Source organism: Atheta coriaria, unplaced genomic scaffold (assembly GCF_025399875.1).
Source record: "Atheta coriaria isolate IRGN ID8LTWV9N9 unplaced genomic scaffold, Caltech_Dcor_3.1 hic_scaffold_8_pilon, whole genome shotgun sequence".
Taxonomy (NCBI): domain Eukaryota; kingdom Metazoa; phylum Arthropoda; class Insecta; order Coleoptera; family Staphylinidae; genus Dalotia; species Dalotia coriaria.
In genome coordinates, this window is record NW_027045450.1 from 7030104 (window position 1) to 7053222 (window position 23119).

Sequence of the window (23119 nt, forward strand, 5' to 3'; positions counted from 1 at the left end):
AATGCAAGTCCGCTGTTTATCAAGCCCTCAGGCGGTGATTTCAGCCTTTAGGGCTGTTGCTCTCGCCTACTCAAGTGCGAATCTGAGTGGTACACTGCTCAATGCTTAGTGTTTTAGTGCGTGAGTCTGAATTCACGAGGGACAAATTTGTTTTCATCAAATTCTCGGCCTGTGGATGGAAAAAAAATTTGTAAAATTATGATTTGTTACTATTGCACAGTGTCAACTTCATTTTATGATGTGACACAAATGGAACAAAACCCAAGTTGAGGGCAGCTAAAACACTTTTCTAATTATTATACGTTCCAGTGTTCCATTCTGCACGAGATAAAGCGAATTATCTAATTTGCATTCGCAATTTTGTTATTTCGCTCGGCGCGCAAAAGTTTCCGAATAAAATTAAAAGAGTTACAGCGAGCGGGTTAACGCGGGTTAAACCAAATCGATATCCACGGCTCTCTTTTCAAGCAGCAAAAATTGCGCGGCCTAAACTATTCGCCGAACTAAACGCGGCGAGTTTTTGCCGTTTCCCCTGGTATTTATATCACGCCGAAATTTATTACGTATATAAGTCAGTGCGCTTGAGAGAGCGAAAGTGCAGGTGTTATCATCGCTGGATGCCGGCCAATAGCACCGAGGTTATCTGTGAATTAGAAGGTGCACGCGTCGCATTCAGGAACGCACACGCTTCGTGCTAAATGTAGCTGCAGGAAATCGGTAAAGAACGACCCATCTTTATGGATCACTGGCCCATTGTGCGCGGGGCGCGGCGCCGATTAACGATTAATGTATTGAGAGGAGCGGTGGTGGTTCTATTGTCGCCGGGGCCTTTCTGCCGGCCGCCTCCAGGCGGTGTCGTCGATGAATGAATCGAGCGTCGGGCCAAACGCGGCTATTAAATATGGTCCGCGTCGTCGGCACCCGACCCACAGCGGGGGTTTGGGTGCGCGAGTGGGAATTGTCGTCTTGATATAGAGCCGCATTATGCACGCCCCGCGGCGCGCGCTCATTGTCCAGCTGTCGGCAATTATAGATTCTTAAGGCGGTGTTATAAATTCAAGAATTTTAAATTTCTTTTGTGGCAAATTATGCTGCTTATAACAACATAAATCACTAAATTCTGTACCCGCGTTTGCCAAAATTTATACAAAAATCTTAAATCATAGCCCAAAGTGGGTTTTGTCTCGAGTTGTGCCACTCCGGCGCTCGTTTTCGAGGTCTGTCGGCAGCAAAACTCCCGAATGTGGCACATTAGGCCCGACGGCCGGCCTAACCCTCGATGCGGTTATGCCCATTTGGGTGGCAATTCCCAACCAAGTGGCTGTAATAAAGTCTCACTCGTCAGATGTTTCCAAAGTCGGCTACCAAAATTAGCATCAGATTAGAAGCACTCGTGTAATTAAAATACTTTATCTCTTGCACATCGTGCATCACGTTCAACACTCCGCAGAAGCCCGGGCTTAAGAAACACTTGCCACAAGCACCCGCCAAGTTTTCGCGTCTGTTACAACTGTACAACATTTACGGAGATAAAAATCGAAAATCAAGCAATTAGCGGATTTACCAGATCGTAGATGTAGGCGGATTTGTCAACTCGAACGAAATGTTGTAGTTTCCAACCGGAAAAACACTCCGTAGCACCATGGCAGGATGTTGGGGATGAGAAGTAAAAACGGCAGAGCTATTAGCTCGAGTCGCATCACATCGCATCATGTCACTTACGTCGAATTAGTGCTTATTACTTCTTGGCGTTATCTTCGCAAATTCCCCGGACATAAAAAAGCTTTCGCATGAAATTCGAGGATAATTCTTGATTTATTCAGCATCTCGCACTTATTTCATAAGATATATTAACAGATGCCTTTGATATACAATAACATATCCAGCGAACAACTTCATAAATTCTTCATCGTCATGTTTTCTTCATTTTTTTTTCTTTTGGTTTACTTGCGTGTAATTACACCTTAATATATTCGTTATGTACTTAGTATGCGCTAAAATTTGATCTAGTTCGTTCATGTCTTATGTTCTGTAGTAATTTTACATGTTTTTTTTTCGATTTGTGAATCTACGATTCATTTGACATACATTATAAGGCAACATACTGTATGGTCTCAACCGTTCCACATCTTTATACATGATCCCACATTCATCCGCAAAACTGTCACACACAACTCACATTCAATATTTTATGCTTGCACTCACACGCTTTCATTTTGCCACGTTGCCTCCGTGTTCAAGTCGAGTAGTTTACAGTAGCTTACGCAATGCAACCATACATACAAGCTAGTTTTATATCAGCAACCAATCCAACACTTATATATCTCATATTATACAATATTCTCGACAACTATGTACGTAATAATCATTTATACAACTCGAAACTTTTTCTTTTTAACAAATAAATCATCTAGTTTTGAACGCTCAACGTAGTAGACTGGAGTAAAAAAATAAATTATACAAATTGAACATGATGATTATTGTCACTACACAAAGTGTACGCTGACGGCTGATTTGCGTGATCATATTCGACGTCGCCGGAAGTGCATCGTCGCATAGAGAAGGAATAGCGCGATGATCTCAGTATCGATAAATTTGGCAGAATGGAAGAATGGGTGGGTGGCGGTGTTGGGCGCCGGGTCAACGGGGACGTGGTTCATGAGCGAAGTGCCCCGTGGTGTTGCTACGGTCGGTGGAGCGCCACCGGCGTGCACCGCAATCACGTTACTGCCGCCTGAAGACGAAGACGCCGATGAAGAGGAGGATGAGGATGCACCGCTGGAGTGCGGGCTGCGGTCCGCCACGCTGTTGGAGACTTCTTCGTCCTGGTCACGCTCTGCGGAGCCGATTTGGTCGTTGTAGTCTTCTTCGTCCGGCGGGGCAACGATTCGTGTCGGGCCTGGGATTTCTAGGAAAGAAAGTTAACATACTAAGCAACTTGACTAAACTACTGCCTGAAAATCAAAGGAAAATGTGTTGACTAAACTACTTGACTAAACTACTGACCAAAATATTTAACTGGCTCAAAACTATCAAAACAAAAAAACGTGTCAACTAAATAACTATACTAAACTATTAACAAAATATTAAATTGTGTGTATTTTCATTGGTGTAAAACTCTTCAAAAACAAAGAAAAACGTGTCAACTCTACTAAACTACTTACCAAAATATTTAATTGGTGTAAAATGTCAAAAAAGTAATCCAGTAATGAACTTTACTACACAACTGACCAAAATATTAAACTGGTGCAAAAATTCCAAAAAATGGGTCAACTAAACGACTCTACTAAACCACTGACCAAAAAATTTTACTGATGTAAAACTCTCCAAAAGAACAAAAAATTTGTCAACTAATTAACTCTACTAAACTACTGACCAAAACATTTCAACTAAATAACTTTACTAAACTACTGACATAGTAACTTACCATAAACCCGAATACTGCTCTCAACTTCCCCGAGAGAATTCTTCGCAATACACTTGTAGCTGCCGAGGTCGTCCGGCATAAGATGGCGCACGATGAGAATCATTTTGGTCTCAAAGAGCGACTTGCTGTTCGTCTTCACCTCGTGTTTGGCGCTCGAGATGACCATGCCGCCGCCACCTGGAAACGCGCCAATGATGGGGTCTCGAATGACGGAATGAAATTACACCCACCGCCAAAATTGCTCGCGCCGGCGGTGCGGCCCAACCACACTTGTTAACTAGCATTATCGCGCTGTCGATAATGATAAACCCGGAAGCGCCCGGGTAAAGAGCAATAGGAAACTGCAAGGTGCGATTAAACTTCGAGGAGTGGCTACTTAATCCCGATGATAACAGGATAGTGTAATAGGATAATAAGGCAGGCACGTGGCTTCCTGCGGCGCGTGATTAATGGGAAGCATGCTTTTAATCTACGCCAACCAATTTGGGCACTGTTTTTAAAAGGCAGTGATTAAAAAGCCTCCGCAATCAATAAACGTTCATTGAGTTATAATTGCGCGATAATTTAAGGAATTTTTTCCTGGAGGTACTCACCGGGTATGGCCGTGTCGCGGACCCAATAGTTAATGGATTTCGGAGAGGCTTCAACGTAGCACTCGAGGACGACGTCAGTGTTGAGCGGAGCGCCCACCAGCTGGTTGGGCACGTGTATCACCGGATGGACTGTGAACATGCCGAAAAAGGGTTAGGGCTTCGTCATCGAAACACTTAACACCCGTCCTGCTACAACAACAAGGCGGGGCGCAAAAGTTCAAAAGTCAAGTGGATGTAATAAAGCCGTGACGATGAATAATGATCGGTCACTTTTTGCCGCCTCCCAAAGCAGTATTATTATTATATAATATCAAAGTGAACACGAGTTCATAACCCATCATCACATCGGTGATTTAGCAGAGTTGATACAATGGATGATTAAAAAAAGTTTTTAATGAAAAAGCATTATCTTGATGTGGATACTCACAGTGTACATTTACCATAATCCGTTTGCTTACAGTCGGTGGTACTCCATTGGATGCGATACACATGTAGGCACCCATTTCCGTCCGGGATATTTTGACGAGTTTCAGCATCTCGCCCTGATAGGACACGGCTGTAAACAAACAACGTTTTGCAAATTTTCTCGAACACAATAAGAGCTTTTTTCTTGTGTTGAAGATGCGCTTGTTTGATAGTTGGAATCCTCTCATCTTTATCAGCAGCTTTTCTCACTACTAAGAGCACTCTAAGAAGGAAACCTTCTAAGATGAAGAACAAGCTTGCGCCAATCACATTTTCATCTCTAAGGGCATGCCGGAAAGTGTAGACACTAGATACTAGCGCAGATGGTTCGCAATCGCAATTCATAAAACGAACGCGGGGCGCTCATAAAGTTAAAATATCATTACTTGTGTAAACCCACTCAGGGCGCAATGGGTTTCCAACCATTTCCGGCGTAACTATCACAAATAGAAAATAAAAGTTGCAGATAGTTGACTTGAAATCGATTTATAATTTTAGCATTTGCAGATTTCGGATCCAACGCAGCATATTTTAATCCTTTGGGGAATATACTAGGAAAGTGCATAAGCTAATAACATACTCTAGGAAAATTTGCAATATGCAATGTTCAGTTTGGGAGCGAAATAAAATAGGATTAGAGCTTTGAGGGTTACCGTGATACTCGAATGTCTTTATATGGACCTCTGACTTGCAAGTCGTCGAAAGAAATTTAAGGCGATTATTTCGTTCCTTTGGTAGGTCCCGTTTGGTCACGCTCCAAAGAGCATAACGACCTCTGTTGACTATCCATGTGACAAAGAGCATCTGAGTGACAAAGAGAACCCACGCACGCTTCGGGCGCTCTTTCTGCAAAGAGTATCACAGTCGTCTGCTCCTGTTTCTGTTAGTGTTTGTGTGTGACTCCCGTTGCGATTGTGCGAAAAAGAAAACCGCCCGGAGGCAAGGCGGCAACCTCGGCTGAGATGCAGCCATTGATCTGGATCTGGATCTCTCGATATGCGTCTGCGAGCATACACAATGGCGATCATTGTTGTCGGCGCGCAATCGCTTCCGGGCAATACGCAATAATACACGCGGATTAATGCTCTTCGAGTGGCGCTTTTAAAGTGGCAAACCGCAAACGCCTCCAGCCGAACGAGAAAAAAAAACGAGGTTTATGAAATAGGTTTCCGCACTCACCGCGGATACGCTGTCCGTTGGGTTCGCGCACGATGATATCTTCACCGTCCTCACGCCGCCAGAGTACGTGCGGAGCTGGATGGCCTCGCGCTTTGCACGCCAGCTTCACGATTCCGCCCTCGGGCACCATGATGTCTCCGGACGTCTCCTCCGAAATGAAATCTGGCGGTACCACTACATCCAAAGTACCCAACTGAAAACACATAGAAAAAAATAAAATTCACGCACTAAATCACTCTGTATATTTAAATTTAATTACTAGCGCATATATCATTCAAAATATGTGCGGCGTAGTCAGAGAGTAGAAGCCCGAGCGCGTGTTTTCTTTTAATAAAGGAGAATTGAAAGAGTGAAGCGTGATTCAGGAACGCAAAGCGTTGAGAACCCGCCACCTGCGAGCCGCGACCCACAAAAATGCAATTTACCCACTTTCAATTACTCCTTTCTGATTTTTTTCCTTTCCTTAGTGCGTAATTTGTCATAGAAAATTACTCAATTGTGTCCACTGTCCACGGAAACAACTTAATATAAAAAAATCACTTTCCAAAGCCTTTGATACAAAATAAACAAGTTTACGCTATTTTGGACCTTTTGCCGGCAGGTTAATTGATGATAAACTCGTGATAAACTTGCGTCGGGATTACTCACACCCACAGCCGGCAAGATTCATGCATTGTGTGAGTTGGAAAAGGGATCAAATCCAACACCAAAACACAAAGTTGGACATCACTCATAAAGCGCATGGTGGGCTGTCTGTCCAAACTCAAGACGCGTCCAGAGGGACAAGACAGGACGAGACGGGCAGTCCGAACTCAAATAAACCCTCCTAGCATACCACTCGCACCATAATTAAACTAAGCGCAAACATAAACAGCCGGAAAGACGTGGGTCTAGCACCAGCCCAACCACTACTACACTAGAGGTGTTAGTTGGGTACTCACCTGACTCTTCATTGGATCCGTGTTGATCTGACACATGTACTGCCCGCGGTCCTCTTCCTGCACGCTTTTGATATGCAGGTTCCAGATGGTGTGGTCGTTGTGCGAGACTGACACCCGCGAGTTGTGTGTGATGACGTGGTCGTGAATGGCCTGGATTGCCTTCGTGTCGGCTTTCACCCAACCCACCTGCAAAGAAATAAAAATGTTTGCATGTAGTTTTATGAACCGTCAGTAGAAATAAGTTGTTGGTATGCGCGTGATGTTCTGACCATCTGGCGACGCTCACGCACACCAGCAAACCAAATGAAATATCAATGCAGATATTGAAACTACTTGGTGGGTGGATCAATAGACGCTTTGTCTGCCTAAACATGTGTTTTTCGTGTTTTGTGGCAACATGTGCAGCACACGGTTTGCCACTAAATAGTCCTTGGAGTTGTAGAAATCTGTTTAGCATCTTGGGATAGAATAATGGGCGTTTTGCCAAAATTTAAAAATATTTTCGAAAAAATGATGTGTCGTCGGTCACTTCACGACCTACAACTGAAAGGATGTTGGAGCAGGCGGAATAAACCGCCCCAAAATCGTAGGGGTGAATACTGTACACAGCTGCGTGTATTATAAATGATCCCAAGTTTGTGGCGCTTTTCAGCCATTTGTCATATCTGCACTATTATTACGTCCGTCGCGAGCGCGCGCCGTCGACCGGACAGCTGATAGGGCGCAGATGCGTCGATGGCCTCGTTGACCCTGCTAACCCGACCAACCTCTACAAAACCAGCCGCATTAATTCAAATTTAACCATTTAACAAACGTAAAAATTACATTGACCATTTTCTCTTCATGGATAATAAAATATGGCATAAAATAAATACCTTTTTTTTGACACACTCAAGTCAAGTCAAGAAGGGTATACTCGAGTGTCGAAACGAGACCAGAGAGAAATATATTGCAACTCGCAACCTTGGGGATGAGATGGCGGACGCGTTGTTTTTAGCCAGCGAGCCGACCCCAACCGACCGACAGCAACAGGTAGAACGGATCGGAGAGCACTCATGAAGTCAATTTATCAGTGGCGGTCGTGTTGGCGATGCCCGCGCCGTTGAGACCAACACGCCACGCTCAATATTTTCAATTATTTTAGCTCCGTGAAAAATATCACAGCAGAGTAAACCAAAGAAAAGAAAAACAAAGCATCACCTGAAAGTTTTTCCTTTCAATTGCTCCTCGTAGACAAGTTTGAAACGAGACAAATTTGTCTATGGAGAGTTTTTAAAGTGTGACTTACCCGATAGCCACCCAGATGGTGGACAAGACATCGAAACGTCGCATCTCTTCCCATGGGCACAGTTAGATTCGTGATTGGCTCCTGAAAGTCAGGCTGATATGCCACACCTGCGAACCATACAGAAAACCATCAATCAGAAAGATTTTTTAAAGCTTTAAAGTACACATCAAAAGATTCCGCAAGCTCGCACCCTTCATTTTCTATTCTTTCAAGCTCGGCGTTTCTTATTTCTAATGCATGAAGGAAAAAAAGCGGAAAACGCAACGTTGAAAGCGGGCAGTGTAAGAGTAAAAGAACACGAATGAGTACGTTTCGATAGAAAGAAGCAAGACGTCTCGTGGTCTGGCCAAGTTTATAAGGGTTCTGGCCGAGGCACCAGCAATGCCTTAGGCTAATCCTTTAACTTATTAAAAGTTGAGTTAAAACAGTTTGTCGCGTGTCTCGCGCCGAGTGTGCGGACAGCCGCCGCCTCGTCGCCGCCGCGACAGCCGCAAAACTCTTTTCCAAATTAACTGCCTTCGTCCGTCCGCCCCAATATGCCACACGCTTTATTCCCACTTCGCGGGACACACTTCAAGGGATTAACAAAAACATGCAAATTTGTATTAAGACACGAACGACGTGGCAATGGCTGCGGCGACGAACGTCCGCGCAAAAAGTTTCCTCGTAAGATTCTATTAAAAATTATCTCTTAAATTCTTTAAGAATTGCTCGCAGCGCTGCGCGACACTTTTGCTCATTTTTCCGTGCAACTTGCGCGCTCTCACGGCTCACAACTCTCGCACAAACTTTACCACAAAAGGACAAACGATTAAAAAGTGGACAAAAACAGATATTTTTCCATCAAAGGGCAAAAAATTCCACAAAATTAAAATAAAATTTTTGGGAGTGAAAAAATAATAATTTATCAAAATGGATTGAAAAATTAATTAAAATTTTTACGCGCGCAATAAAACAAGCGTGTAAACAACTAATGTTTATAATTACACTCTTAGTCGACTCGGCACTTAATTACAGAGGTGCGCCTTGGCTCTCCGGAGCAGGAACAGGACATTATGAACTGGTAAACTTGCGCCGATATAATTTATAGTGACAACAATAACACCTGCTGCAATCGACAATGCTTCAGCATGGCTGCGATGCGAAGCATGTTTGGGTGTTTTACTGATCCGGGACGGCACGTTTCGCCAACGTCGGCAACGTGCGCGCACGTCATCAGCGGTGCTGACAAGCATGCCGATCATGCTTCGATCCGCCAACGTCCGAGAAATTCGTGATTTTGACTTTACGATAGGTGCAGGTGGGGTGCTCCGAAATAATCTAGTTCTGGGCACTAAAAATCACTATTTTAGTGTTACACAAGCAATCACGGCTCATCATGAGTAGAATAGTAATATTTTCACAAAAAGTTTCAAAATGTGGAGGCGCCGGGCATAAAATTACAAAAATTAGAAAAATTAAATTTTATACATGAACAATGTCTAAATAACACAACAAAAAAGCAATTTGTTGGTTATATGATTATGACAGAATAATTTTTGTGAAATAATTTCAAAATGCAGAGAATTTGTGCATTCAAATGACTGTGCTTTACTTGAGCAGGAGTAGATACCCGCGTCTAGTTTACTTCAGGGCTTGAGGTTAAATGATAGCTGGATGCGAGGATAACACAGGATGGGAGGGTGATTAGTGCATTAAAACTTTATCCTTGCGGTCGGCGCGCTCGCGCCCCCCGAAGCGGTAAAGCGGAACCGACACATGTTGACCGTCCGTTCATTCCTCCACATCCACATTCAACATCCGTCCAAACTATGAGTGCATATGATTCCGGTTGCCAAATTTCTGAGCTGAACTTATCTCAACTATCTCGAACAATCCAACAACATACCTCCTACAGGGTGTGTGATAAAAATCAAATAAAATAAAAATTATAATTCAATTGTGACTGCAGCACACACTGCATTAGAGTTCTGGTAAATTTGGCAAACATGCAAGACACGATTTGTAGCGAAGCACTTAAATGAACTCTGCACACGTGTGTGCATTTTGTATATCCATTTAATGCACGTAATTGTAATCCACGAACAGACGGACGGGCGTATGCTGGTAGTGCTGGCGCTTTTGGCTGGAGGTGAATACTCGTGTACGTGTTTGGAGTGCGGACCGGGCAATTGGCTATTTGCAAATCACTCAGGAGTGCGGCGCGCGTCGCGCATTCCATTCGTGTAATTGCAACGTGTCAGAGCGATGCACAGCCGGTTGCCTCGTGAAAAACTCGCACATAACCTCACATATGCGCACGCCAACCGCATCCGACGTGAGTCGAGCGGTATTCATACGTTTGTGTCATCAAACCGATCATTAGTTTAATTGTCGCGCGCTTTAATCATTGTTAACGCAAATTGGATTTGCGGGCGGCGCGGATTCATTTAATGCTAATTATATACCCACCTAGTTAATATAAATAAATATTTTATGAAAATATAATTTTTAATTCAGTTTGTGCAAAATATTTTAGTGTTTAATGAACATTCGTAGTTTGAGCACATCGCAATTGTAACTCTTGAAGCAGCACCTGATGGTGCACATCGCCATGCTCGACTGCACCTCGATCGCATTCTGTCGTCCATCACGGGAAGAGTTCACGTGCGCTTTGAAATATACCATAACCTAGCTAATATTTAGATCGGTTCCCATCTGGGCGGGCAACCAGTCGAGCAAGTAGACAAACGAATTCACCCGGAATGGAAATGGCTCATTACACGCGCGCAAAATACACTTTGAATGTAAATATGCACAACACAGTTCATTTTTTCGACGGGTGTGGCAAAACATTTTTTCCTCTTCATGCGTGGTTCCAGTTTTGCACAGCTGCAGGGTTTTCTTTTGGGAAGCAAAGAAACTCGACACGTTTGCGGTGCGATGGTAAAGCATTTAGCGCACGCCGTGTGCAACGTACACCCCCCTAAGATGGTTACTTCTACACGACTAGGAATATTTATGTTTGAAATGTACGAAATGAGTTCACGTCTCGCGGTATATCTTAATGAGTTGAGTGAAACGCGGCGTGGTGAAGGCGCCGGGCTGCAAATATATCGTCGTAAAATTTCGACTGTCACGGAAATATGGAAGGCAACAGCGGGGAAAAACTAAATGTATGAAAAACTATGTCATAACTAGTAAGTACAACTGTAGAATTGCCGCTGCAATAATCATTACAAGAGACAACAAACAATGCTTTTTATTAGAAGTTATTCTGAGAGCTTTCCAGACATTAAAACATCGCATTCGAAAATGGTTTTTGATTCAACACTCGAGTCCCTACTAAAAATGATAAAAAATGCAACAAAAGTGGAAAAGAGAGATCTAATTTGACGGTTAATTTAATTTTTAATGTTACTTCGTTCCTTCGCTTGACGTTGGAACGTCCGCTGAGCGACTGTCGTTGTGCGCCATTCGCTTACTCCTTAGGGAATAGAAAAAGAGAGCCGGCTGCTTGGTGCGCGCCCGATGGATATGATAATATCCTCGCTCGGGGCACTGTGGGCAATATTTCAAAAAGGGACCATTCTGCGGATTTAATTACGTTATTGAAGTGCCATGTGCCGCGGCCTTGATAAATGCAAAATGCGCGCGCCAGACGTTCGCCTTCTCGGCTTTATTCTTTGCGTTGAAATTATCGCGCGCGTGGCGAAGACCGAATGATGATAATTCATTAAATGCCAGCCGAAATTATATTCCGGATTCTTTTCAGACTTTTGCGAAATCAATCCGAAGACAATAATGCGATGAATGCGGCGGGTTTAATTGTGGGCAGGTTTAATGCCAAGTTGGTTATCGGCTTCGCCTGTAAAGATAAAGGAAGAAGGGTCCCACACCCCGACGATCGACAATCGAGGATCGGAAGTTTACGAGTTTACGATTTTGACGCTGCTGCGAAGTGAGGAAATGCAAACGGATGAGCGACACGCGACTAATAACGCTAATGGACGCGTATAACACAAAATAATCCTTTTTACAAAGTATTCCACTTAGCGATTCCGTGGATATAAGAGTCTGGAACACAGACTAATAAATGAAATGTCTGCGCCAAAGAAAACGCAAGCGAAAAGTGTGTATTCTTGATGAAAATATCAAGCGTATCAAGCGCGCAAGAAAAAAAGGCGACATACCGCCTTCCGCCGCCGCACGTCTTATTTATCGCTCTGTCCGACTAAATAAATTTCCGACATAGAAAAATACAAATAGCTTGCGCCATTCATTCTGCGCGCTCTCCGCGGTTTCACCATCGCAGGCGACGGTGGCGGCGGCGACTTTTGAACAGCGCCGAACAGCGCAAAAAGCTCGACGCGCAGCGGTCCGGCGTAATGAAGACTAATGACGCCTAAATCTTCCATGATGTTGATTTGAACGCAATGACTTGATCCGTTTCGTTGGTGGGAGACGGCAGCGGCGAAATGCTTTGTGCGCAACGTCTCCGAATTTCATCATCCATACGCAGACATATAATAACCGAACGCATTTCTTTTCGTTTGCCTTTTGTCATATTTCCCTCCAACGCCCGAGGAAAAAAACTTGCATAAAAACCACGCCAAAAAAATGGCTAAAAATAGACAGAGAAACTCAACATAACACACAACGTCACATATATTTAGAGTGTGCTGGGAGTACGCGATATTGAGATTAACTGTGTATGATCCTCATATTCTCGTCCTGCGTCCGTTTGTTCCTTGTGTGTACGAATAACTCGATAGACCATCGAATTTAATAACATGAGCACGCGAGGTAACAGCCGGCGAATGCGCCCAATGATAGGACAATCGGCGTGTTTCTAATTTATCTGCGCGTGTACAGGACTCGTGCTATGGAGGCGCATGTGACGGTCAGGACAGGACAATAGAATTCCCCTGTTGATGTCCTGGGAGCGTCCCTTTCCTCTACTTCCCTACTTGTGTAGGTTGCAACACTACCGGATTATTCTGTTTAATTAAACAACAATTTGATTTCCAACTAAAAACAAAATACTTTTGAGGATTAAATTTATGCTGCACTAAAGTGCCGTAAAACGCGTTGAGACTCTCAAAATGATCAATAACCTGGGCGTGGAATTAAAAATCAACAACAGGTTTGTTTAATACAAGCACCGGATGTTAGACACCTTTCCGCCATGTGTTGCGCTTGTGTGTTACCTTCCGGAGCATCGGAAAATAGGAAAAAACAAGCAAGTCAAGATTTATTACCCCGCGGGGTGTTCCCGAAGAACCCATGATGGACCGCCCGTACAAATTGCAACTTTCGATGAGCCGGGCTTTACGACTCGCAGAATTTCCACCACACAGCGCATGTGTGTGCAAAATTTGATTTCGGTAATGAGTTCATTAGCGCCAAAGACTTGGTTTGAAGTGTCTCGGCGCGGCATTATCGTTATTAGAAATCAGGTTTCGAGGTTTCAACTTCAACTCGGTTCTCGGAATGTACTCAGCGCTGCTCTCAAGAGAATAGTGGAAAAGAGTAGTGCATACCTGATTTTCATAGGAGTATAAACCGGTTTTAGGGTTGAACTAGTCGTAGTATATTAGTCATGATTCATTTGCTCGTTACGGCCGGATTTTCGGCCCGATTAATTCGCCTGCAATTTAAATAAATGAGGTGCGAGCGACAGTATTACGAGGGTTGAATTTGGGACCGGCTGACCCGGAGGCATGTTCCTGACCGGTTTATATTCTATTCCTGTCGTTGTAAGATATTTTAATTTTTCAAAAAAAAATTAAATAATTTATTTTGTGTATATCGAAGCACATTTCGTTGGCTGGAGTGCTAATGGTGGCTAGAGCCCGATTAAACTAGAAGACACTTGGGTCAGGCTGCCGACGACCGCCTGTTTCCTCATGGGGCAATGTTAATAAGAGCGCGCGCATTCCCATTCGGGCTGCTCGACGGACCGAACACAACAACACACGCTCGTAATGCTCAATGTTAGCGCTCTACTTAATATCGACGTTATTAAAGACTGGCGCATAGCGAAAAGTAGCTGATAGTGCAACCAACACTGAACGCGAAACGGTAAATGGAACTAATGTTGGGAGCAACCTGGTACAGGGTCACCACACCACAGTGTACACACGATAAACTCTCTATGGGATCTTGCGACACAGGAGAAAGAAAAAGATTCAGGTGTAAGATGTGTGTGTTGCGCCGCCATTGTATGCGCTCGAGTCGCCGCAAATCGTCCTCAAAGATGCATAGCGCGACGGCAGCCGGCGAGGATATAACGTCAGAAGCGCGGAGCGCTCTTTGTCATCCATAAAAGTGAGAGACAGCTGGGCGAACTAACTTCCAGCACGACGCGAACGTTTTACCTGAACTTCAACGCCGCGCGCAACGTCTGCTTTAATTTAAATAACTATGAATAAATGCGAATAATTTCGTCGGATTTAACCGCGAATGCTGAAATTTCCATGCAAGATGTTGTCGCGTGTGGGTGTGAGTCGAAATTGTAATGGCGTCGCCGTCACCGCGTCAAAATCTGCAATTTCTTGGCGGGCGTGTAATTCAATTCGCTGCATAGCTGCTAATCGAAATTAGCGCAAGCTAATCGCGAGCGAGCGCGCGTGTCGACCGAATCAATCGACAGCGCTTCATCAAGCGGCCGCGTTGGCGATAATTATGCCGACGGCGCGACAACGTGCTTGACGCACTGCATGTCTTTGCCAAACTTAGTCAGCAAACGTTGATTACAGGATGAGTATATTACCCAAACCACACATATTCAGTTAAAAATATTTTTTCAGCGATAAAAATAAAATATTTAAGCGTTTTGTTTAAAACAACCTGCGGGCATATCACAACCAATGGATACGGTGCACTTTGCAAACATTTTTCCAGAGTTGAGTTGAGTTGAGTTGCTGGTGACTGTGGCGCGGTCTGAACTTAACACTCTGGCGATATCTAAAGTGCGAGGCAGCGCGCGCCTCAGGCGATGGCAAAACGCTCCACAATATATATATACTCACTTGCCGCCGCCGCAACTCTTCGGTCTTTGGTCGCGCGCGGTCGGAGGGATCAAACTCTCCGAAAGGTGCCTCCAGCGGGGCGCTAAAATATGGTTTTATATAAGACCGCGACGCGCACACCAAAGTGCCGCATAAAAATAATAAAGCCGCGGAAAAATATATAAAGCGTCTTCGCGGGCCACGGCGGCGGCTAGCGTTCATTGTCATATTTTCATGAATACGTGAATTGGGTGGGATACTTTGCTGTCAAGTATTACCTCACTAGGCTGTGTACGTGCAGAGTTATAAAACGCATCCGCAGCCCAAAATTGAAGTCAAACTTAAACGTAGAGGTGGCAACAGCAGTAAAAACGCAGCCGTCGTATTTCGAATCTCGTTTTGCGATCGTGGCGGGATCGTTTTGGGGCATCCGCGTGCGGAGATTGCGATCGTAAAGCGGCGCATCGCAAGGTGAAGGCGCCGGGCTAACATAGCGCCACAGATAGATGTTTGTTAATGCGCATAATCTCACGACGGCAGGAAACAAGAAAACAACAAAGTTGACTGAAACAATTTTAACTTTTTTTTGATTTTTAGTTGAAAAATTTATCTCGATGTGAAAATTTAACATTTGTGAGTTTGTAGTAGAGGTACTGAGCTGGTGTGTCAATACCATTAGACGCTCTCTCACCCTTTTGCCACTTACCCCGTGACACAACCACTCATTCGATGTGCAAATAACGCGCTAATACTGCTTCCCGCGCGTGTAGGATTAAGACGCATTCCGCATTCGAACTACTATTTGCACCCCGCAAAACACACACACTTACACATCAACTTTATTCAAATCAAACGCATCGCACCGCATCACAACTTTTTATCATCATTATCGCACTCACCAACAAACATACACATACAGTAAAGGTCGTGCTGCTTCGACGAGATGGCGACACGTAAATAAATAGTTTTTTGCCATCCAGCGAGCGTGCGCCTGCGAGTAACGCGCGCGTTTCGTACGTGATTCGTACGCGTGCAATCGTAACGGCCACATTAATCACTCACTTTCGGCGATTCCGCCCGTCCGCCACTCGCCCGCGCGCACGTTTCCAATGGGCTGAATAAAAGTGCGAGCGGATTTTCGACGTTTTGCCAATTTCGGACCAATAAAGCGCGTATTCCCCAGGCGCGCTAATTTTCGCAGATGGAAAAATCACAAAATCACAATTTATTAACATACTGTGTTTTGTCAACAACGAAAAACCTGCGAAAAAAAAAATCACAGCGACATAGTTACAACCCAACAAATTTGCAGTCGTTCAATGGGCACTAAACACGCACAGAGTGTCGAATGTCGAGTAAATTATTTCATGTCACAATCATTCATCAAAACAAAATTTTACAAACCAGTAGATGTCGCTAATCAAACGTCAAACGTCAAAGCCATAACCTCAAAATACTATTATATGCATTTTTATTTAAACGGCTTCTTCAAATAAAATTTTAAACGTGTTTTAACCCTGTGCATGCCGCTTGTACCTTCGGCAAGTTTTAATGAAGACAGTTAAATAATGGGGACGGGCAAAGAGTTTCGCAGATAAGCGCGTATGCAAATGGGACAGAATCAAAGCGCACGACTAAAGGTACGATACACCGGTGGATGTCTGCGTGCAGTCTAACAAGAAGGGATTTTCTTGAATAAGCCACAACAGCAATCCGATCAATGCGGCGCGCGAGATCTCGGCTCTCTCCTCCAAGCTAGTTAATTAACTCCCGGAAGTATGGATGAGTGCGACACAGTAAAGGCGGAGGCGAGCCGGGCGACATTCGGCGGCGCAAGGTGCGCACCGCCCGGCGCCTCCACCAACTTTCCAAAACGCGACTCACTTACGAACCGCTTGATTATCTATCCCTGCATCTCTCTCTCGGTTTCTATACGAGAGAAAAATAGACGTGCGGATCATATTAATTGAAATATGACGATGACCATGTGTAACTGGGTATTATCCTGGCCGGCAATTAGTAAACGCGTGGAATGCGGGCGGTGGAAATAAATGGGTTACAATTTGTTATGGTCGCAGAGGTTAACCCATAATAACTTCACGCTTGGCAATGCGGGGTTGTACTCTAAACTGCGCTGGTATTTATGTTGTCGGGTCGCGACATCAATTTTTTCTCACTCCGCGCCGCTTGAAATAATTTATTCTGAATTTTGACTGATAAGCCCAAAAGGTAACTTTACTCGTCGCAGGGTCTTATCTGTGTCGACGAGTGCGTCTTGTCGGCATCCATTAGCACCTTGTACACTCGCTTGAAACGTATGAACTTCCGTCGCGCTTACCGGTTGTTTCTACCACTTTCAACTCTCGACTCTATTTACAGACAGTGTAACAATATCGCGCGAGCGAGGCTCATAAAGTCGCGTAATAGCCCTCGACAGAGGCGGCGTGCGAAAGCAGCCTCCCCGCCGCGCGATACAAGAAAATATACAAGCGGCTTTGTCGAAAAGATTGCACAACGCGACGAGAAAATAATGGCGCGCAAGACAAACGGTCCTAGAATAGTTTTGAGGGAAAAAATGTAAAAATAAAAACATGAGGGACTTACCAATGGTAGTGGCTAGTAGAAGCAGCACCAGCGGCGCGGCGGCAGTCGTCGCCGGCTCCACAAACATGCTTCACATCTCCGCTGCCCGACGATATGGAATCTGCAAGCAGAAAATGAAAAGGATCACATCTACGAGCTCATTAGCTTCGCCGGCGGCATAAATTATACGTGCATCTTGTGGCGGCTGATGCGCGTTTGGAATTATGCCACGAGCAGAGATCATCAGCGCAAAAATTCCGGGCCCAGTCTTAATGACCAATGAATTAAGGAGGCGTTCGAAGACGCTGCCGCCGGCAGGATAATGGCAGCGTAATGGCCGAAGGGGGGCATAATTTATCATTGTCTTTGATTCGGCGGACAGTAAGCGGCAGCCGTTAACGCAATTACGACCACATAGCGTGAAACCCGATTTGTCAGCGGGGCGCAAAAGCTGTGAAAAGTCCTTTCAACACCCACCACCCCCAGCAGCAGCACATTTTACTATGCGCGCAGGTAATGAAATGCGCTTGCGATGCGTTTGCAGATATCGCAAAATCTCTCCAGCATCCAATCTGCGTTTTTCTCGAAACACACCTCTGGAGGACCTCGTAATTCCCATCTCGAGAGCGTTGCGCCGTGGCGTCGCGAGCTTTGTTCGCTGACAAGTTTTATCTCTCGCCTTGGCGCTGTGTCGATGTTGTTATATTGAATATCGGTCGGATCGCGATACCCATTACTCAGCGACACCGGCGCAAATCCCGATATATGTCTCGATTTACCACCCCACCCATCAACCTGTGCGACTTTGCAAATTCCGAAGAAAACACACCAGTAAAAACAGCAAAAAACCTCCGATGCCGAGCTGCCGCCGACTGATAAATGCGTCAACCAAGTTATAATTGAAAACTTGGCGCGCTTGATGGATTAGATTTTTAAATGCGTACGCGCGGTGCTGGGTCAAATATTTAGCGCGCCGGCGATGACAGATATCGCATTTTTCATTTCTCGCCTTTTCGATTTCTCAGAACTTAGAAATCTGGTTGGTTGGGGAGAACAAACAGGCGAAGGAGATATTCGACTGTCAGGGAATTAAAAGTTGAACCATGTTGTCAACTGCGGTGGTGCTGGTTGAGCTACGATAAGCCGCCGCCGGTCAAAAACTCCGCCACCGGATTGCGGAAGCATTAGCTTCGGCGACTCGCTTCGACTCGCTTCACAATCAAAATGCATTACAAGTTATACTCTGCCATGTGTATGTGACTAAACGTATGCATGGTGTGGTTGCACCTGTGCGAATGTCCAAAGGGCCGAAAACTGCGATAACGCCGGCCAACACTCCGGCTATTTATCAAACTCGCGCGCTTGATTTACTATCAACCGTCCACGCGCGCGCGCGCTGCGCCCTCTGGCTCCCCGATCGAGCGTTTAATTAAAGCCGGAGTTGGGGGCGCAAATAAACCGTATTATCGCATAACAGATAACCCTCATAAATAAGCCCGACTAATAATCCCTTTTCACGAACGGCGACACGCGAAAATAGTTTATGCAACAGCGCGCCGCGTCCAAGTTACTTCCGGGCTTAGTGTGGCCCGGCGGCTTTCAGAGATTGAGATTTGATCGAAATTAATTTTGAACTTCATTATTATCGACGCCGCCCCGATTGACAATATCTGGACGCGGCGAGTGACGTGAAGGATATGAGCACGGACGCCCGCGCTTGTCACCGGCGACAAGAATTAGTGTCGACGTGATAATAGACGTCTCGAGTCATTCCTTTCAAGTACGTGTCTTTAGTTTGCGCTGTCATATTTGAGCGGACAAGAAAGCGTCAAGGATTATTCAAGAATCGATACATTTTCAATTTAAACTAAAACGCACAAAGGGAGCAATAGAAGTTTTACGCAAACGTATGTTGCAAGTTGTCGGTTTTTTCTTAATTTCTCCAAAACTATTTGCGTTATCAACATTATGTTTATATATTAAGATTAAGAATAAAATTATACGTCTTTATTTATCATGAATTTGTTTGTGTAGTTATTTAGTCAAAAGTTATAAATAAAATAAATTTGATTTTGAAAAAATCCGGGGAATGGCAAAAATTTTTATATTAAGACATATTTAAACAATGTTATTAACAATTTATTTAAACAATTAGATGACTAATTGTTGTTGTCAAATATATATTTTAAAGAAAACAAGTTGATAAACCGTTTTGTTTTGTAATAATTACTAAAAAACTAAAGCAAATTGTTTTCTTTTGTTGAATCATTCGATTGCTATGAACATGAATTGATTTTTAATGGTTTTTAGCTAATTCTTTTTATACCGTTTGTAATTAAATCAAAATTCGTTCAATATTCTACTCAGTAATAAATTCTTAATTAAATAGTTAATAAAATTTGTTGATACAATTATTATAAATATATTTATAAGCAATCAAAATTGATATTAATATAATTTCACAAAGTTTTCTAAATTTGTCCGTAACTGTTGATAAAATACTATTATCAAACAAATTTTTCCATTTTTTTACTAAGAACTTAACACTAAATACATATAAAAAGAATCAACTTGCCAGTTCCAAGAAAAAGATAGTTTTTTTAACATTTAACTTGCAAAGAAAACTTTTGTCTGCCACCATCGTAAAACGCACATAAAAGCGCTGAAAAGCGAATTTGATTACAACTAATTATCATCTTAATAGTGCCATCAATATTCTTTTATACTCATTCAAGTGTAACTTCTTTCTACCCTTGAGTATACACCCACTAAAAACTAAATTAATGACTCCACCGCATTCAATATTTAGCGATGTACCTGTAATAACACGTTAGACCGGCGCATCCACCACCGCCGCAAGCTCACCGCTACTTTCAGGCAAAAACCAGCCAACATTCGTTAACTAACCGTCAAAATTAATTGAATTCTATCAACAAAAACCTCCAACTCCACGCGGCTACGAAGAGTGAGCATTATGATGACGGAAATTAAATCGCCCCTCGAAACATTTCAACTTCATTAGCGCTCGAGGCTGCGAGCGTGTAACACGCGAATATTCGCCACGCGCAACATGTGTGTAACTACTTTTTACCGAACGAAAAACGAATCCGTGTCCTGTGTCCAACATCGCAAACAAATGAAACATCAACTCGGATTCAGCCACGCGCGCGTAAAGCTCGAAACGTTTTGTTCCGCTGATATGCTGATAGTTTTTCAAAACGCGCTTAATTAATTCACCGGCATTAGGTGCACGTAAGTAATACCAATAATGCGCGACGTGTGCGCGTTCAATGCGCGATGTGTACGTCGCACACGCGGCCGGAATATTTATTAATAGGTTCATCGGCGAAGCCCGGCGCGTTCGCATTGTTCGCGACTTCAATGCGCTACGCGCACAAGAGCAGAATATTTGTTACCGTGCTTCATACACCCGACAACCAAGTAGATATTATACAAAATCTGCTAATTAATAAACATTTCACTTGCCACAGGAAAAAATAATCGATTTTAAATTATATTCTCCTTTTTTCTGGTGGAATATTACATAAAAGAATTGAATACCTTCAGTTTTATAAAGCGTATTATTTTAGTTCCTCATTAAAACTATAACAATGTGGTATTTCTAAGAAAACATTAAATTTCCAGTAAAAAATTTAGAAAAATTTTGTAGTTACTTAATACTCTTTGTCTATGTACAAAATGTCATGTTTTATTTAACGGCAAAAATCATTCTGCTTGATGCGTATTCCAATCGTTTATTTACATTCAACGGTTAGTTTCATCTGTCTGTCATTGATGCAAAATGTTGCATCAGTTGCATCAGTTGCAACAAAATAATTTCCACGTTAACTAAATGTGTACTAAATGTGATATTGAGATTTTTTGACCGTCAAAAATGGATAAATACAAAATTTTACATTTTTTGTTGAAAAAAAGAGGAAAACATAATATTTTAGGCACTAGGCAATAAAAAAATAAAGTACTTGTACAATAATATTCAATATTTTACTTCAAAAAGTAAAATTTTAACCAAAAAATTTAAAAAATTATTTTATTTGCAACATTTTAAAATTTCTCTCTGATTATGATGTTTTCCGAACAATCAAAATCAATTGCCTCCCCCATTGACAATACAAAATTATGATAATGATAATACGCTTAGACGTGTATCCAAAGTAGCAACCCAGCGCAAAGTATAAATATAGAAACGAAACAAAATGTACAAACGTGCCGGATAATTATATTTCATTTGATATACGACGTCAACATGCAGATGCTAATGCGTGCCGACGTAACAAAGTTAAGAGCATCTTTGTCGCTGGCGCCCACCGCCGCCGCCGCCATTGTCATCTGCAACTCGCGATTTGCGCCTAATATTATTAACGATAAAGTTTTCTCAAAGGGATTGCGCGCGCGACATTTTTAAGTGTTCATTTCGGTTGAATGTGCGTAGTTTAAAAAGCGGAACGTGCTCCGTGCACACAATGCATATTGTTAGAGATTTAAATATTTTGCAACAAAAGGCAGGCAATGGATGTGCGCACAGTTGTTGAAACTGGGAGCCGCTAATGAAGGCAAGATAAAGACTGGTAACGATGATCGCGGGGCGGTGGAGTGCTCTTGTCGCATTCAGAATACTCCTCCAGGGACATGATTGTGTGAATGAGTAAATAAGGGATGATAACTAACAATAGGCGTAAGAATATTTAAATTTTTTACCGAAAATAATATAAAATTTAAGTGGTATTTAAGTACGGTGGAAATTTTCGAAGGGATGAAAGCTAAATCAAAGCATTTTGAGCGACTAAAAAGGCTAATACTTGACTTGTAATGCTTCGTCTGGGCGCTGGAGTTCGTCTTGTTTCAATAACTCATCTATACAATTTCAACCCCTCGGCGAGGCGCTTGCCCCTCACTTTTTGCTCCCTGTTGAGCTTCTTTGAGTATTTAATCTTTTGCATTCCCAGCGCGGCGGCATAATGCGCATAATTTAAGTAATAATGTATCACTCTGACTCGTTCCGCGTCGGCCGGCGAGCGGCAACGGCGGCGGCGTTGAATTTTCCGCCACTTTCCTGCACTCTTTTGCGTTATAAATTCTTGACTCTACGCGGCTACTACAAAGCATACTACATTCACTTTAAAAGAAAATAAAACTTAAAAATATCAAATAATAAATAAATAAATAAATAATCCATATTATTATTATTTCAGAACTAAATAAATATTAGTATAAATAAATAAATAAACATTAATTACTTACAGTTTATTTATTTTTAATTTTTAACTAACACTAATTATTTCCGAAATTTTTTTTTAAAATTTTGTTGATAAAGTTTATTTTGTGCGTTTATTGTGCGCGTATCGCGGGTGTTGAGATGCGCTCGGGCGCGTGCACTGCACCGAAGGCGGTGGAAGCGCCGCCGCCGAAGAGATACGCGCGACGTGTGACGGGCCAAGCGCGGTGCGCTCGCAGCCGCCGGCAGCAATGCGCCGCGCATGCGATTCTTCAACCGCACGCGTCGGCGGTCGCATGCACCGATGAATGCGCGTTAATTACGCGATGCGACGCTCAGCGGTTAATCAGTTGATAAGGTGTCGTCGAGTCAAGCCCCAACCTGCCCCAATCATCAACTAAAGATTTAATTTTAT

At 43.3% G+C, this 23119-nt stretch overlaps 1 protein-coding gene across 1 annotated transcript; it reads right to left on the bottom strand.

The window, feature by feature from the left end:
* Window positions 1–1839: 1839 nt before the first annotated feature.
* On the bottom strand, window positions 1840–22891 carry LOC135797243 (lachesin-like). Its single transcript, XM_065309486.1, has 9 exons — window positions 22731–22891; window positions 17490–17589; window positions 7894–8000; window positions 6606–6791; window positions 5665–5857; window positions 4448–4576; window positions 4021–4149; window positions 3428–3604; window positions 1840–2908 (listed from the first exon to the last, which is right to left on the bottom strand). Exons 2-9 carry the CDS (start codon window positions 17554–17556, stop codon window positions 2523–2525), a joined length of 1374 nt encoding a protein of 457 aa, XP_065165558.1. The 5' UTR covers window positions 17557–17589; window positions 22731–22891; the 3' UTR covers window positions 1840–2522.
* Window positions 22892–23119: the final 228 nt, after the last annotated feature.